Genomic DNA, 17,033 nt, shown 5'->3' on the forward strand with positions numbered 1-17,033 from the left:
CCTGGGAGGCGGAGCTTGCAGTGAGCTGAGATCCGGCCACTGCACTCCAGCCTGGGCGACAGAGCGAGACTCCGTCTCAAAAAAAAAAAGAAAAGAAAAGAAAAGAAAATGACCTGTTCACATTCTCCCGCACACCTTTCCCCGGGGTCCCCTGTCCTTCAGGAGACGCACAGGATCTACAAGCAGAAGCTGGAGGAGCTGGCTGCGCTGCAGACGCTGTGTAGCAGTTCCATCAGTAAGCAGAAGAAGCACCTCAAGGACTTGAAGCTCACACTCCAGAGGTAGGTGCGGCTGCAGCCCGTGGGCTGCTCTGGTTCTGAGGGACAGAAGCCCAACTCAAAACAGGCTGAAGCAGAGAATGGCAATCTCAGTGGAAAAAGACAGGACTGGGAGTTGCTTCTGGCATCACTGGATCCAGGGATCAAAGGGTGTTTTGGGGCATCTGTTTTTTTCCAAATTCTGCCTTCCTCTGGATTGGTGTCACTCTCAGGGTGACTGTCCCCTCCACCAACAGTGCCAGGCTTATATTCTCCAACCTTGCTTCCTGCTGGCTGTGCCACCCTGGCTGAAGGAGAGTTTCTCTTTTTTTTCTTTTTTTCTCGAAATGGAATCTTTCATTCTGTCACCCAGGCTGGAAAGCAATGGCGTGATTTTGGCTCACTGCAACCTCTGTCTCCTGGGTTCAAGTGATTCTCCTGCCACAGCCTCCCAAGTAGCTGTGATTACAGGCGTGCGCCACTGTGCCTGGCCAAGAGTTTATTTTTCCCAGTACTTCAGCCAACATTCTGGGTTCAGTCCTCATTGGCTGGGATTGGTTGAATGCCCATTTGTGAACCAATCACTGAGAAGCTGCTTGGACAGTCCCATGCCGTGTGCTCAGTCTGTGGCCCTGGGAAGTGGAGGGACAGCCATGTGTGTGGTGGGAGAAGAAGATGAGTAGTTCCCAGGGGAAAGGTGGGTGCTGTTATAGGAAGGTGCCCTGCTGGACAAGTTAAACAGGCAGTGTCCTTTCGTGGGTGTGGAGTGTCCTCCCCGCTGGGGTCTCTGGTGTAGTGGCCACTAGGTTACCATCCCTGGTGGAGATGTGGTTGAGCTCATAGCTTAGTTCGGTTGCCCAGGCCTGGATCGTGTTCATTTCCTCACTTCTCCAGGTCTGGGAAGTCCTTCCTGCCTGGTATGTGAAGGGGCCCAGTGGATGCAGTGACCCCCTTGTCAGGCAGGGAAACTGAGGCTCCGAGTGACTTGTCCCAGGTCACTTAGCTAGGCCTCTATTTTAGAATCTGGGACTCCTGGTCAACTCTTTCCTTGTGGACAATTTTGGAGGAAGGTCCTGATTATAGCTCTCAGTGTGGCTGGCCATTTTGAAAATGGAGGCCTGCAACTAAGGGGTAGAGTGTGTGGATGGCCCCATGCAAACATGTCACCAGTCGTGGCTTTGGAAAAACACGTCTTGGTAATGGCAGGACTCAGAGTCTAGAGTTTTTTCAGTCTAGAGTTTTTCAGATTCTCAGTGATTGCTTCACAGTTGGGCACATGGCTAACCCCAGCACTATTCATGGGTCTGTGAGGGCTGTGCAGTGCACTGTGGGATAGGGAGTAGCATCCCTGGCCTCTGCCCACCGATGCCAGTAGCACTTCCGTCCCAGGTGTGACCACCAAGATGTCTCCAGGCATTGCCGGCTGTTCCCAGTTGAGAAGTGCTGGGTTAGAAGGTTGACCTGTGAGTTAGGGTCTTAGACTAAGGACCCCTGCCATTCTGAGATGTCTCTGCTGACTTGTTTTCTAGTTTTGAGAGTTCCATGTTACCAAAGAATAACACCTTGACTGGTCGACTGCTTATGCTTTCAGGGGCTTTCTCTCTGTCCTTTTGGTAATCTGTAGGTTATTCCTTTATTTCTATTTTTAAAAATTGTATTCATTCATTCATTCATTCATTCATTCATTCATTCATTCAGAGATGGAGTCTCGCTCTGTCACCCAGGCTGGAGTGCAGCGGCACAATCTCAGCTCACTGCAACCTCTGCCTCCTGGGTTCAAGCAATTCTCCTTCCTGTCTTAGCCTCCCGAGTATCTGGAATTACGGGTGCCCACCACCACGCCCAGCTAATTTTTGTACTTTTATTAGAGACAGAGTTTCACCAAGTTGGCCAGGCTGGTCTCAAACTCCTGACCTCAAGCGATCCTCCTGCCTTGGCCTCCCAAAGTGCTGGGATTACAGGCGTGAGCCACTGTGCCTGGTCTAATTTTTTTTGAGATAGGGTCTTGCTCTGTCACCCAGGCTGGAGTGCAGTGGCGCAATCATGGCTCACCACAGCCTTGATCTCCTGGGCTCAAGCAATCCTCCCACCTTAGCCTCATGAATACTAGGACTACAGGCGTGCACCACCATGCTTGGTTGTTGTCTTTTGTTACTGTTGTTGTTGTTTTTGAGCCAGAGTCTCGCTGTGTCGCCCAGGCTGGAGTGCAGTGGCACGATCTCGGCTCACTGCAACCTCCACCTCCTGGGTTCAAGCGATTTTCCTGCCTCAGCCTCCCAAGTAGCTGGGATTACAGGGGCCCACCACCACGCCCAGCTAATTTTTATATTTTCAGTAGAGACAGGGTTTTGCCATGCTGGCCAGGCTGATCTCGAACTCCTGACTTCAGGTAATCCGCCCACTTCGGTTTCCCAGAGTGCTGGGATTACAGGCATGAGCTACCACATCCAGCCCCTAGTTGTTTTCTTAACCACCCCCCCCCCTTTTTTTTTTTGAGATAGAGTTTCACTGTTGTTGCTCAGGCTGGAGTGCAATGGTGCAATCTTGGCTTACTGCAACTTCTGCCTCCCAGGTTCAAGTGATTCTCCTGCCTCAGCCTCCCAAGTAGGTGGGATTACAGGCATGCGCCACCATGCCCAGCTAATTTTGTATTTTTAGTAGAGACGGGGTTTCTTCATGTTGGTCATGCTGGTCTCGAACTCCTGACCTCAGGTGATCGGCCTGCCTCAGCCTCCCAAAGTGCTGGGATTACAGGCGTGAGCCACCACACCTGGCCTTGGTTGTTTTCTTTGATTAATTTTTTGTAGAGGCTGGGTCTTGCTATGGTGGTCAGGCTGGCCTCAAACTCCTGGCCTCAAGTGATCTTCCCGCCCTGGCCTTCCAAAGTGCTGAGATCATAGGCGTATGTGCTGGGACTATAACATCATGCCTGCTAGCTATTTCTTTAGAAAAATGAGAGGAAGGCCGGGCGTGGTGGCTCACGCCTATAATCCCGGCACTTTGGGAGGCCGAGGCAGGCAGATCATGAGGTCAGGAGATCAAGACCATCCTGGCTAACACAGTGAAACCCCATCTCTACTAAAAATACAAAAAAATCAGCTGGGTGTGGTGGCAGGAGCCTGTAATCCCAGCTACTCGGGAGGCTGAGGCAGGAGAATGGCATGAACGCAGGAGGCAGAGCTTGCAGTGAGCCAAGATGGTGCCACTGCACTCCCGCCTGGGCAACAGAGCAAGACTCTGTCTCATTAAAAAAAAAAAAAGAAAATGAGAAGAAAAATAGTATTGTCAGTAATTATCCCTTGAGCTCATACTATCAAGTATTATTCTGGATGCTCTATACTGTACTTACTCATTTAATCCTCACCAGGCTATTGTCTATGAGGTAGGCTTGAGGTTATCCCGGTTTTTCAGGTATGGAAAATAAGGCAGAGAGGTTTAAGGACTTACCGAAAGTCACAAGACTACCTGGGAGGCAGCATCACTCCCCCAACCCAGAGAGTTGAGATAGGGAACTGTGGTTGCAAGAGGCACTGGGGTAGAAGGTGGAGGCACGGGGCAGAAGGTGGGAGGCTGGGGTAGAAGGTGGGAGGCTGGGACTGGGGGAGTCCATAGCCCTCCTCCCTCTGAGTGACGCCCCTTCCCCTGTGCTTGCATCTCTGTCCACAGGTGCAAACGCCATACCAGTCAGGAGGAGGCGGAGCTTGTTCAGCAGATGGCGGCAAATATCAAGGAGCGGCAGGACGTCTTCTTCGACATGGAGGCCTACCTGCCCAAGAAGAACGGGTAGGAGTTGGCAACCTCCCCACCCCTAGCATAGGCCCATGCCCAGGCCTAACACAGCTGGTCCATATAACTCTCACCTTCCTGCTGGTGCTCAGATTGAAGGGGAAAGAGGGAAGAAAGGGCAGGAGACGTAAGAAGGCTTCCTTACGCATTCCTCCATGAGCCCAGGAGAGGACCTTAGCCACACCGTGTGACAGCAGTATTCCTGGGAGGGCCGTTGCAAGGAACCAGCACCTACTGCATGCCTGGTGCCACCTGGGGTTAAGAGGGAGGTGTTCTCTCCCAGGAGAACAAACATGCATTGAGTGCCTCCTGTACGCTCAGAGCTGTGCCAGGAACTCCTGTGATGTCACTTGTTTTATCCTCAACAACCTGTGCGTCAGACCAAGAGATCCCCATTTTTACAAGATTCAGAGACATCAGCGAATGTTTGGCCACACCAGGATGTGAACAGCAGACATTCTGACTCCAAAGCCCATGTTCTTTCTATTTTCCCCCTTCAGAGAAGTCCCCGTTCCCTCCCTCAAGTGATGTCATTGCCACCTTGTTCTGGAGAGAGCTGCTTACAGCCTGGTATCATCGTGACCCGGCATAAGCTGCTGAGCCCAGTCAGTTCACCCTGACCCTGTTTTCCGGATCAGCCTAGCGCTGAGTCAGAGCCCGCGCTAGGAGGCGGGGCTCCTTTCAGGCCTGTAGCAGGTGGGAGGGAGCTGGTTAGCCCTGTTACGTTTTAACCCATTCCTCTGAGCTTCTCCTTTTTTACTATGTTTGGGTCAAGACTCCCTGAGTTAAGTGATGATCATTTTCTGCAGAATGAACAGCAGCCTAGCATTCGTGACCCTCTTACAGTGTCGTGCGCGTCTGCCTCCTGCCCCTCTGTGCCTAGGCCTCTTACCTCAGTTGGGAATCGTTGGATTGCAAATGATAGAAAACCCAGCTCAAGGCTGGGTGTGGTGGCTTGTGCCTGTCATCCCAGCACTTCGGGAGGCCGAGGTGGGAGGATCACTTGAGCCCAGGAATTCAAGACCAGCCTGGACAACATCATGAGACCTCATCTCTAAAAAACTTTAACAAAATTGGCATGGTGGTGTGTACCCGTAATCCCAGCTACTTTGGCGACTGAGGTAGGAGGACTACTTGAGCCTAGGGGTTCAAGACTACAGTGAGGCTGAGCACAGTGGCTCACACCTATAATCCCAGCACCTTGGGAGACCGAGGCAGGTTAAGGTTAGGAGTTCGAGACCAGCCTGGCCAACATGGTGAAACCCCTAAACCTACTGAAAATACGAAAATTAGCTGGGCGTGGTGGCAGGTGCCTGTAATCCCAGCTACTTGGGAGGCTGAGGCAGGAGAATCTCCTGAACCCGGGAGGTGGAGGTTACAGCGAGTCCTGATCATGCCACTGCAGTCCAGTCTGGGGGACAGAGCGAGACTCTGTCAAAAAAACAACACTGCAGTGAGCTATGATCATGCCATTGCACTCTAGCCTGGGCAACAGAGTGAGACCCTGTCTCTAAAAATAATAACAATGATGATAATAATAATGAAAAATAAAGAAAATCCTTTTTTTTTTTTTTTTTTTGAGACGGAGTCTCACTCTGTCGCCCAGGCTGGAGTGCAGTGGCACGATCTCGGCTCACTGCAAGGTCCGCCTCCTGGGTTCACTCCATTCTCCTGCCTCAGCCTCCTGAGTAGCTGGGACTACAAGGCGTCTGCCACCACGCCCGGCTAATTTTTTTGTATTTTTAGTAGAGACGGGGTTTCACCATGTTCGGCAGGATGGTCTTGAACTCCTGACCTTGTGATCCACCTGCCTCAGCCTCCCAAAGTGCTGGGATTACAGGCGTGAGCCACTGAGCCCGGTCCAGAAAATTCTTTAAAAATTGACCTAGAGGTTGTACCTATGCCTCCACCTCATTGGCTATGCTTAGTCACCTGCTCACATCTGGCTNCGGAGTCTCACTCTGTCGCCCAGGCTGGAGTGCAGTGGCACGATCTCGGCTCACTGCAAGGTCCGCCTCCTGGGTTCACTCCATTCTCCTGCCTCAGCCTCCTGAGTAGCTGGGACTACAAGGCGTCTGCCACCACGCCCGGCTAATTTTTTTGTATTTTAGTAGAGACGGGGTTTCACCATGTTCGGCAGGATGGTCTTGAACTCCTGACCTTGTGATCCACCTGCCTCAGCCTCCCAAAGTGCTGGGATTACAGGCGTGAGCCACTGAGCCCGGTCCAGAAAATTCTTTAAAAATTGACCTAGAGGTTGTACCTATGCCTCCACCTCATTGGCTATGCTTAGTCACCTGCTCACATCTGGCTGCAAGGCAGGCTGAGAAATATGGTCTTTAAGGCAGCATGGAGGGGAAATCGACTCCTCACACTCTCCTATCACAGGTGTAATGTCCTTTGGTCAATCATTATTCTCACTCGATGTGGGGGTCCATTTGCCCGCAGAGCTTAGGCCCCCTATTTTTTTTTTTTTTTTTTGAGACGGAGTCTCGCTCTGCCACCCAGGCTGGAGTGCTGTGGCCAGATCTCAGCTCACTGCAAGCTCCGCCTCCCGGGTTCACGCCATTCTCCTGCCTTAGCCTCCCAAGTAGCTGGGACTACAGGCGCCCGCCACCTCGCCCGGCTAATTTTTTTGTATTTTTTAGTAGAGACGGGGTTTCACCGTGTTAGCCAGGATGGTCTCGATCTCCTGACCTCGTGATCCGCCCGTCTTGGCCTCCCAAAGTGCTGGGATTACAGGCTTGAGCCACCGCGCCCGGCCAGGCCCCCTATCTTCTAACATCACTACTTGGGATGTGCTCGTTAGGTGTGTTGAGTTTGAATGTTGTTAATTCGCACCCACCTGCTAAGGATCATGCCCCTCACAGGTGTTTCCTTCCAGGCTCTACTTGAACCTGGTCCTCGGCAATGTGAATGTGACCCTCCTCAGCAACCAGGCCAAGTAAGTGTCCCCCACCCACAACCCAGATCCCATACCTCACATCCCACCCACACCCCGAATCCCACACCCCACACCCACACCCCATACCACACACCACACACCCACACCCCACTCCCACACCACACACCCATACCCCACACTCACACCATACCCCACACCCCATATTCACACCCCACTCTCACCCCACACCTTGTCTTGCACCCCAACCCACACCCCACTCCACACTTCCCGCTTGGCTCAGAGACCTCTGGCGTTCTGCTCCTTCAGCTCAGGGAAGATGCATCCAAGCTAGAATTTTTGCATAAATAAAAACCTGTTCACAGGTGAGGCTCTGGCTTTTGGAGTTTTTTTTTTTTTTTTTTATTGAGACGGAGTCTCGCTCTGTCACCCAGGCTGGAGTGCAGTGGCCGGATCTCAGCTCACTGCAAGCTCCGCCTCCCGGGTTTACGCCATTCTCCTGCCTCAGCCTCCCGAGTAGCTGGGACTACAGGCGCCCGCCACCTCGCCCGGCTAATTTTTTTGTATTTTAGTAGAGACAGGGTTTCACCATATTAGCCAGGATGGTCTCGATCTCCTGACCTCGTGATCCGCCCGTCTCGGCCTCCCAAAGTGCTGGGATTACAGGCTTGAGCCACCGCGCCCGGCCGCTTTTGGAGTTTCTGACGCTCTCCTCCTCTCGTACCTGGGAGAGGCGTTCCTTCCTTCCTTCCTTTTTCAGAGTCAGTATGTTGGGTGGACGGGGCTTCCCATTTCCCGCAAGAAATAGCCCTGCTCTGTTCCATGCCCTGTCACGCACACACTTCTGGGAGATGGGCAGTCCTGTCTACCCTGAGTCTACCCCATTTCCAGACAGCCGCAAACCCTGGCCTTTCAGCAGCAGCAGTTGGTTGAGGGAAAAGGCCCTGTCTCTGCCTCCTGCCTGTCTCCACCGTGGGCCCAGAGCCCCAGACCAGAGTCCAGGGACATGGGCCTTCTGCGTACTTAGCCCTCTTCCCCTCGTTGGTCACCACCAATCTGTCAAGGCCAGGTCTCTCCTTTAGTGGGATGGAAAGGTCCTTATGGGCCATGGCAGTGGCTGCAGGACAAGGGTCTGATGGGGCTGAGGGCCATGCCCAGGTGCTGGAATAGTCACGGTAAGGGGCACTCCCCTGGGCGTGTCTGTCGTGGCAGGTTTGCCTACAAGGACGAGTATGAGAAGTTCAAGCTCTACCTGACCATCATCCTGCTCCTGGGTGCCGTGGCGTGTCGATTTGTCCTTCACTACAGGTAGTGGGTATGGCCATGTGCGCCTGGGCATGCAGACATCAGGTGGGGGCCAAGAGAGAAGGATCCAGGGGACCCAGGGCCTCTCCTGCTTCTGTGTTGTTTGGCGTGATGAGGTGTAGGGGAGAGAGGGGCCATTTCTCATGCGAAATGTCAGTCCTGTCTGTCCCACCTCCATCCAACAAGTATCTGTTAAACGGCTGCTGGAAAGGCCTTGTACTAGTTAAGACAGAGTTCATTACCAGGTGCGATGACTCACGCCTGTAATCCCAGTACTGTGGGAGGCCAAGGCAGGCAGATCGTTTGAGGTCAGGAGTTCAAGACTAGCCTGACCAACATGGTGAAACACCATCTCTACTAAAAATATAAAAATTAGCTGGGCATGGTGGAGTATGCCTTTAGTCCTAGCTACTTGGGAGGGTGAGACAAGGAGAATTGCTTGAACCCAGGAGGCAGAGGTTGCAGTGAGTTGAGATCGCTGCACTCCAGCCTGGGTGACAGAGCGAGACTCTGTCCCCTGCCCGCCACAAAAAAAAAAGGAATTCATTGTGGTCTGTCCGTACAGTGGCATATCGTTCAGCTATAAAGGGAAATGAAAAGTTGGGCGTGGTGGCTCACACCTGTAATCCCAGTACTTTGGGCAGGAGGACTACTCGAGGTCAGGAGTTTGAGCCTAGCCTGGGCAACACAGCAAGACCCCCGTCTCTACAAAGATAAAAAATGAAATTATTTAGCTGGGTGCAGTGGCTCACACCTATAATCCCAGCACTTTGGGAGGCTAAGGTGGGAGGATTGCTTAAGCCTAGGAGTTTGAGGCTGCAGTGAGCCGTGATCACACCACTGCACTTTAGCCTTGGGGACAGAGGGAGACTTGGTCTGAACAAAAGAGAGAGAGAAATGAAGCCGTGTCACTGACCAGGGTGCAGCATGGATGAACCTTGGAAACACAATGGTGAGTAAAAGAACCAGTCACAAAAAGATACACAGTAGGATTCCATTGCTGAGAACTGCCCAAAACAGGCAAATAGAGACAGGGAGTAGGTGAGTGGTGGCCAGGGGCTGCGGGAGGCAGGAATGAAGGCATGACTGCTACTGGGTACAAGGTTTCTTTTTAGAGTAATAAGAATGTTCTCCCAGCCTGAGCAACATGGTCAAACCTGTCTGTACTAAAAATACAAAAATCAGCCAGGTGTGGTGGTGGGTGCGTGTAATCCCAGCTAAGAGGTTGAGGCAGGAGAATCACTTGAACCTGGGAGGCAGAGGTTGCAGTGAGCCAAGATTGTGCCACTGCACTCCAGTCTGGATGACAGAGCGAGACCTTATCTCCAAAAAAAAAAAAAAAAAAAAAAAAAATTAGGTAATCGTTGTCCAACTCTGAATATACTAAAAATCACTACATTATATACTTTAAAAGAACAAATTTTATGGTATGTGAATTATATCCCAATTATTAAAAAAAAAAAGAAGAAGAAGAAAAGGAAAGAAGGTGGGGTGAGGTGGCTCACGCCTGTAATCCCAACACTTTGGGAGGCTGAGGCGGGCGGATCACAAGGTCAGGAGATCAAGACCATCCTGGCTAACACGGTGAAACCCCATCTCTACTAAAAATAAAAAAAAATTAGCTGGGCGTAGTGGCAGGCGCCTGTAGTCCCAGCTACTTGGGAGGCTGAGGCAGGAGGATGCCGTGAACCTGGGAGGCGGACCTTTCAGTGAGCCGAGATTGCGCCAGTGTACTCCAGCCTGGGCGACAGAGCGAGACTCCATCTCATAAAAGAAAAGAAAAGAAAAAGATGGTTTTGAGACCAACTGGCTGTTACTATGGGCAGGTTCCCTCTGGGAGCCTCAGTCTCTCCATCTGTAAAACAAGGGGGACGGAGTCTCTGCCTTACAAGGCTGTGACAATTCAGGGAGCTGGCACTGTGCATGGAAGCTCCACCCTGGCTGGCATGTAGAGGCGCTGCTGGGGGGCTCCACAGCTGCTGGTGCCATCCGAGTGGGGCACAGCCATGCCGTGAGGCTGTGGGCTGCTGCTGCCCTGCTTGAGGGGTTTTCCTTTCTCTGCAACAAAACCCAGGGGAAGCGGCCAAGTACGGCTTGGGCATTTGGCCCACGTGCCAAGCGTTTATTGCCTGGCAGGCGCTTGACTGGGCGTCTGGCTGCTGGTCTGGCCACTTGAATGCCCAAACAAAGGCTCTTTTAGGCCCTGGGCCCATGCTCGCCTGCTGCCCAGAGCCTGGCCTGTTTCCACGAGGGCAAAGGCTGCGCACATCTGTAACACCCCTCACGTACCCCCCTCAAAGAGGGTAAACGTTGTCAGTGTGCAGCCAGAGTCCCTTGCACAGGGACCTCCAGGGCCTTCCGAAGGCAAACCTGTGCTATCCAGAGGCCCAGGGTTCCCCGAGGGCCTGGGAGTCTCCTTTTCTCCCACCTGCTTTTGTGTTCATCTCCCAGGGCCACCGTAACTAAGTACCGTAGACTGGGGGCTTAAAACAGCAGATACATTTCCTTCAGTTCTGGAGGCCGGGTCTGTCGCCTTCAAGGCTGGATCGGCCCAGCCCCACTCCGTGGTCACCATGGAGGAAGACGGCCCAGCCCTGTGCTTTGGTCACTGTGGAGGTGGATGGTCCAGCCCCGTGCTGTGGTTACCATGGAGGAGGGAAAGGAGGGCGTGGCAGGGCCGTGCTGCTCCACAGTTCTGGAGGCCGGCGGTCTGAAAGCAGGGCGTGGCAGGGCCGTGCTGCTCCACAGGCTTCACGGAGGGAGGACTCTTCCTCACCTCTCCAGCTTCTGGGAATTGCCAGCAAGCCCTGATATTGCTCAGCCTAAAGCTGTGTTTCACTTGTCTCTGTCTCTGTCACCACGCCACACGGCCTCCTTCCCTAGTATAAGGAAGCTAGACGCTGGATTTAGAGCCCACCCTAACACAGTATGACCTCATTTTAACTAATTGCATCTACAAAGACCCTGTTTCCAAATAAGGTCACATTCTGAGGTCCCAGTGGACATGAATTTTGGAAGGATGCTATTCAACCCAGTATACCTTCCATAGGCTAAAATGGGGCAGAGGAGGGGGATTGGACGGGCCGTTCATCTCTGTGCTGGTGCCCCTGGGAAGCGTGCCCTGCTGTTTAACCTTAGGCAAGTGACTAACCTCTCCCAGCCTTAGTTTCTTGACAGATACAGTGAGGGTGACAGGAGCTACTAGGCAGGGCAGCTTGGAGGGCAGAAGCTGTGTCTGGAGACTGGTTTGACTGGTGCCTGTTTATTAGCACTGGTTAGCGTCACTGTTTTGTGCTAAGACTGGGTACACGTGAAAAGGCTCACAGCTTCATAGCCAGTGCCTCCATGGAGCAGGATTCTCTTTTCTTCCTCTTGCCCCCCTTGGAATGGTTTCCTGGCTAGGCTCCCCACCCAGAGGCCCTTCTTGGTACCACTAAGCCCACAGCTGGGCCTGGCCAGCAACCTGCAGGGTTCTGGGTCCAGTTCTGCCACTCATGAGCTGTGTGACCTGAAGTGGAGTCCTGGGCCTCTCTGTGTCTGCCTCCTCAACTTTTCCGCAGGCTCCAGGACATCTTCCACCAGTACTACTTAGGCGTTTGGAGGCTTTGGTGAGGCGGCAGGAGAGTTGGAAGCCTCCTTCTACTGCCTTCAGGCCAAGAGGCTGTGCCTGGTTAGGACTGTGCTCTATCGGGTTTGAACCAGGCTAGGAAAGAGGTAGTCAGAGTTAAGTTTGGCTTGAGTGGGCTTGGGTTTGGACCTCACTCCAGTGCTTGCCATCTGCATGATCTGTAAAATGGGAAGTAGTACTGTCTTAGTGTGGGTTGGCCCAGAAGAGACCCCAAGACAAGCATTTTAGTGCCAGTCGTTTATTCAGGAGGTGATCTCGGGAGACACTGGTATGGGAATAGGAAGTGAGACGAGAAAGCATTATCCTGCGGGCAGCTGGGGCTCAATACTGCTAGGGAATGAGGGGACAGCGTAGAACATGCCTCAGAGTTATCCCACCTGAGGGTGAGGGAGCTGGGGTATTTATCCACCAATTGCTATCAGTTGGGGCAGTTGAGGACTGTCCCCAGAGGGTGTTAATTGCTCCACCCTTCTCATCTGCACCTAGCACCAGCAGAATAGATGCTGGTAGCTTGATAAAGCCCCCAGGAACGCCCAGAGTGGCGGGTTCTGGCAGTTGGAAGTCGTGCCGACAGGGATGTGGTAAGTGCACCTGCTTTAAGAACCAGTTCTGTAGTGTCCAAGGATCTAGAGTGATCGTCTATGCAAAATGCCTGCAAGGTTGTAAGTTCCCAATAATTAGTCCCTGCCTAGTGCTGAATAATGGTCCCCAAAGATGTTCATGTCCTGGTCTCCAGAGCCTGTGAATAAGTTACCTTATAGAAGGGACTCTGCAGATGTGATTAAGACTCTTGAGATGGGCTGGGTGTGGTGGTTCATGCCTGTAATCCCAGCCCTTTGGAAGGCTGAGGTTGGAGGATCGCTTGAGCCCAGGAGTTCAAGACCAGCCTGGGCAATATGGCAAAATCCCGTCTCTACAAAAAATACAAAAATTAGTTGGGCGTGATGGCATGCGTCTGTAATCCCAGCTACTTGGGAGGCCAAGGCAGGAGAATCACTTGAACATCAGAGCAAAAACTGTGTCTCAAAGGTGGAGGTGGAGTCTTGCTACGACCAGTCCAAGCTAGTCTCAAACTCCTAAAGTCTTTGTCCTTGACCCCAACAGGGAAGGTACCATGTACCTCCCAGTGTCACACAGACTTATCCAGTATGGGAACAGAAATGGCTGTTGGGTGCAGTCTGTCTGCATAAAAGGGAGGGAGGGAAGCCCCCCATCTCCTGTATTTCTCTCCCTAAGCTGGGAGATGCTTTTCACTAACTATAAGGACCCTGGGGGCAAAATGAAAGGAGGATGCAACTGCTTTGAAGCTTTGTGACCCTACTTTGTGGTCGCAGACAACAGACACTCTGCCCACACCTTGCTGAGCCATCGCTCACAAAGTTCGTCTCAAGAGAGTTAGGAACAGGCCCTGGAATCTCAGGGCCTCGGTTCAAATCCGGCTCTGCCTCTTCCCGGCTGTGGGACTGTGGGTGAGTCAGTTCTCCTGAGCTGACACCCCCCACCTGGAGAGCAGGGAGAAGACATGCACCTCCTGCGCAGGGCTGCTGAGGACAATAGCGGAGGACGGTGCCTGAGAGTAACAGGGCAGTGCATGGTGCCCGTCATGACTTTGGAAGCACCACAGAGCGTCCACAGTCTCAGAAGCACAGCTCTGAGGACATCAGAGGCCAATATGACTTGAACAGGAAATGAGTGTGGCAAGGGAGGGAGCTGGGCCTCCCCGGGGCGGGGTCACTTATTTATTTTTATTTATTTATTTATTTTTGAGACGGAGTCTCGCTCTGTTGCCCAGGCTGGAGTGCAGTGGTGCGATCTCGGCTTACTGCAAGCTCCACCTCCTGGGTTCATGCCATTCTCCTGCCTCAGCCTCCCGAGTAGCTGGGACTACAGGGGCCCGCCACCATGCCCGGCTAATGTTTTGTGTTTTTAGTAGAGACGGGGTTTCATCATGTTAGCCAGGATGGTCTCGATCTCCTGACCTTGTGATCCGCCCGCCTCGGCCTCCCAAAGTGCTTGGGATTACAGGCGTGAGCCACCGTGCCCGGCCACTTATTTATTATTTATTTATATTTTTGGGATAGAGTCTCACTCTGTTACCAGGCTGGAGTGCAGTGGGGTGATCTCAGCTCACTACAACTTATGTCTCCTGGGTTCAAGCGATTCTCCTGCCTCAGCCTCCCGAGTAGCTGAGATCACAGGAGCGCACCATCACACCCACATAATTTTTTGTATTTTTAATAGAGACGGGGTTTCACCATGGTGGCCGGGCTGGTCTTGAACTCCTGACCTCAAGTGATCCACCTGCCTCAGCCTCCCAGAGTGCTAGAATGATAGGCATGAGCCACTGCACCCAGCCCAAAAAAAGTTTTTAAAATTAGCCTGATACGGCACTGTGCACCTGCATTCCCACTTACTTGGGACCCTGGCTGAGGCAAGAGGATCGCTTAAGCCCAGTAGGTTAAGGGCTACAAAAGGCCATGATCACGTCACTGCACTCCAGCCTGGGTGACAGAGTGAGACTCTGTCTCTAAAAACAAAAAAAATTGCCAAAAACAAACCTTTGTCAGCGCCTCATTAAAGAGACTGGCAGTGGTGGGGAAGCCCTCAGAGGGGCGTCTGTCATTGGCTGTCTCCCAGAGTTCTTTTCCCCGGGGATGCTCTCATGGTGGGTGGGCCTCCCCACTTCACAGATTGCAGGGCTGAGGCTGGTGGGGCTCTGATAATCCCCACACAGCGGTTTGCCGGCCCTTCATGCTGACCAGGTACAGCAGGCTCCACAGCCTGGGTCTGTCGCCTTCAAGGCTGGATCGGCCCAGTCCCACTCTGTGGTCACCATGGAGGAGGATGGCCCAGCCCTATGCTTTGGTCACTATGGAGGTGGACGGTCCAGCCCCGTGCTGTGGTTACCATGGAGGAGGAAAAGGTGTTCTTCAGTTAGTGTTACAGACAATATGGCACACTGGGGTTTTTTTGTGTATGTAACAAAGTTTACAGATGGTTTAAGGGGACAGAGGGAGTTTATAGCTTAACACTGCAGACAACCTAAAATGGAACATCTAGTCTCCTGGTTTTTTTTGTTTGTTTTTTGTTTTGAGATGGAGTCTCGTTCACCCACCTCGGCCTCCCAAAGTGCTGGGATTACAGGTGTGAGCCACTGCACCCAGCCAAGTCTCCTGTTCTTAAAGTCCTCCCGTTAGTGTTAGCGGTGGTGGTATTCACGTTCCCTGCAGCCAATCCGAACGGGTCTGCAGCGATCTCCATTCTTGCCTCCTCAGAAGAAAGAATTTGACTGAGGGGCATAAGGCAGAAGAAGAAACAAGTTTTACAGCAGGAATGAAAGTCTATTAAAAAGCTTGGCCGGGCGCGGTGGCTCACGCTGTAATCCCAGCACTTTGGGAGGCTGAGGCAAGTGGATCACCTGAGGTCAGGAGTTTGAGACCAGCCTGGCCAACGTGGTGAAACCCTGTCTCTCCTAAAAATACAAAGATTATCTGGGCGTGGTGGCAGGCGCCCGTAATCCCAGCTACTCTGGAGGCTGAGGCAAGAAAATCGCTTGAACCCGGGAGGTGGAGGTTCAGTGAGCCAAGACTGCGCCATTGCACTCCTCCCTGGGCGACAGAGGAAAACTCCATCTCAAACAAACAAAATGCTTTAAAGCAGGAATGAAAAGCCACTGGGCACGGTGGCTCACGCCTGTAATCCCAGCACTTCGGGAGGCTGAGTTGGGTGAATCACTTGTGGTCAGGAGTTCGATACCAGCCTGGCCAACATGGTGAAACCCCATCTCTACTAAAAATTCAAAACTCAGGCCAGGTGCAGTAACTCACGCCTGTAATCCCAGTACTTTGGGAAGCAGAGGCAGGTGGATCACGAGGTCAAGAGATCGAGACCATCCTGACAAACATGGTGAAACCTCGTCTCTACTAAAAATACAAAAATTAGCTGGGCATCGTGGCGTGCACCCATAGTCCCAGCTACTCAGGAGGCTGAGGCAGGAGAATCACTTGAACCCAGGAGGCGGAGGTTGCAGTGAGCTAAGATCGCGCCACTGTACTCCAGTACTCCAGCCTGGCAACAGAGTGAAACTATGTCAAAAAAATAAAAAAAAGCTGGGTGTGGTGGAGCATGCCTGTAGTCCCACCTACTCGGGAGGCTGAGGCAGGAGAATTGGTTGAAACCGGGAGGCGGAGGTTGCAGTGAGCCGAGATTGCACCACTGCACTCCAGCCTGGGTGAGACTCTGTCTCAAAAAAAAAAGTAAAGTACACTTGGAAGAGGGCCAAGCGGGCATCTTGGAGGACAAGTGTGCGGTGTGCCCTTTGACCTGGAGTTTTATATGCTGGCAGACTTCTGGAGTTTGGCGACCCTCTTTCTGATTCTTCCCTTGGGGTGGGCTGTCTGCATGCGCAGTGGCCTGCGAGTTGGGAGGGGCGCGTGCACAGTGTGTTTCCTGGAGTTGCACACATGCTCACTTGAGGCGTTCTTCCCTTTGTCAGTGCAATGTCCCTGAAAGGTCATGTACCTGTCATTTTGCCTCCTAGTCCACATGCTTGAGCCCACTTGCCCAGCTCCTGAGATCTTACCAGGAGGCTGCTGATCACCAACTTCATGCTTTTCCTATCTACATCAAGACTGCCTTTCCCTGGCACTGAGTGCAGCCAATTATTATTTTAGAGAGACAGTTAACAACCACTTGACCATTACCTGATGGTCGCCTGACATTCCTGGTTGGAGGGGGCCCTGTTTTTGTCTGACTAGCTACCTACTCTAACACTGTAGCATCACAGACGGTGGGGCCCATAGGTAATTTTTGTATTAAATACACGTAACAATTTTACAGATGCTTTAAGGGGACAGAGGGAGTTTATATCTTAACACTGCGGGCAACCTAAAATAGAACATTAAGTCTCTCATTCTTTTGGTTTTTTTTGGGACAGAGTCTCGCTCTGTTGCTCAGGCTGGATTGCAGTGGCACAATCTCAGCTCACTGCAACCTCCACCTCCCGGGTTCAAGCAATTCTCCTGCCTCAGCCTCCTAAGCAGCTGAGACTACAGATGTGAGCCACCACACCCTGGTAATTTTTGTATTTTTAGTAGAAATGGGGGTTTCACCATGCTGGCCAAGCTGGTCTTGAACTCCTGGCCTCAAGTGATCC

The 17,033-nt window shown here is 52.3% G+C and overlaps 1 protein-coding gene across 2 annotated transcripts in view; it reads left to right on the top strand.

The window, feature by feature from the left end:
* The window catches only part of TMEM120B (transmembrane protein 120B), a 67,219-nt gene that overhangs the window by 33,628 nt on the left and 16,558 nt on the right, over positions 1–17,033 (top strand). For both annotated transcript variants that reach the window (XM_017863983.1, XM_017863984.1), the window contains exons 2-5: positions 163–281; positions 3,924–4,040; positions 6,928–6,987; positions 8,158–8,253. In XM_017863983.1, coding sequence (XP_017719472.1) covers positions 163–281; positions 3,924–4,040; positions 6,928–6,987; positions 8,158–8,253 — 392 coding nt within the window. The remainder of the gene's footprint in view (positions 1–162; positions 282–3,923; positions 4,041–6,927; positions 6,988–8,157; positions 8,254–17,033) is intronic.

Source organism: Rhinopithecus bieti, unplaced genomic scaffold, assembly GCF_001698545.2.
Source record: "Rhinopithecus bieti isolate Rb0 unplaced genomic scaffold, ASM169854v2 scaffold_74595, whole genome shotgun sequence".
Taxonomy (NCBI): Eukaryota; Metazoa; Chordata; class Mammalia; order Primates; family Cercopithecidae; genus Rhinopithecus; species Rhinopithecus bieti.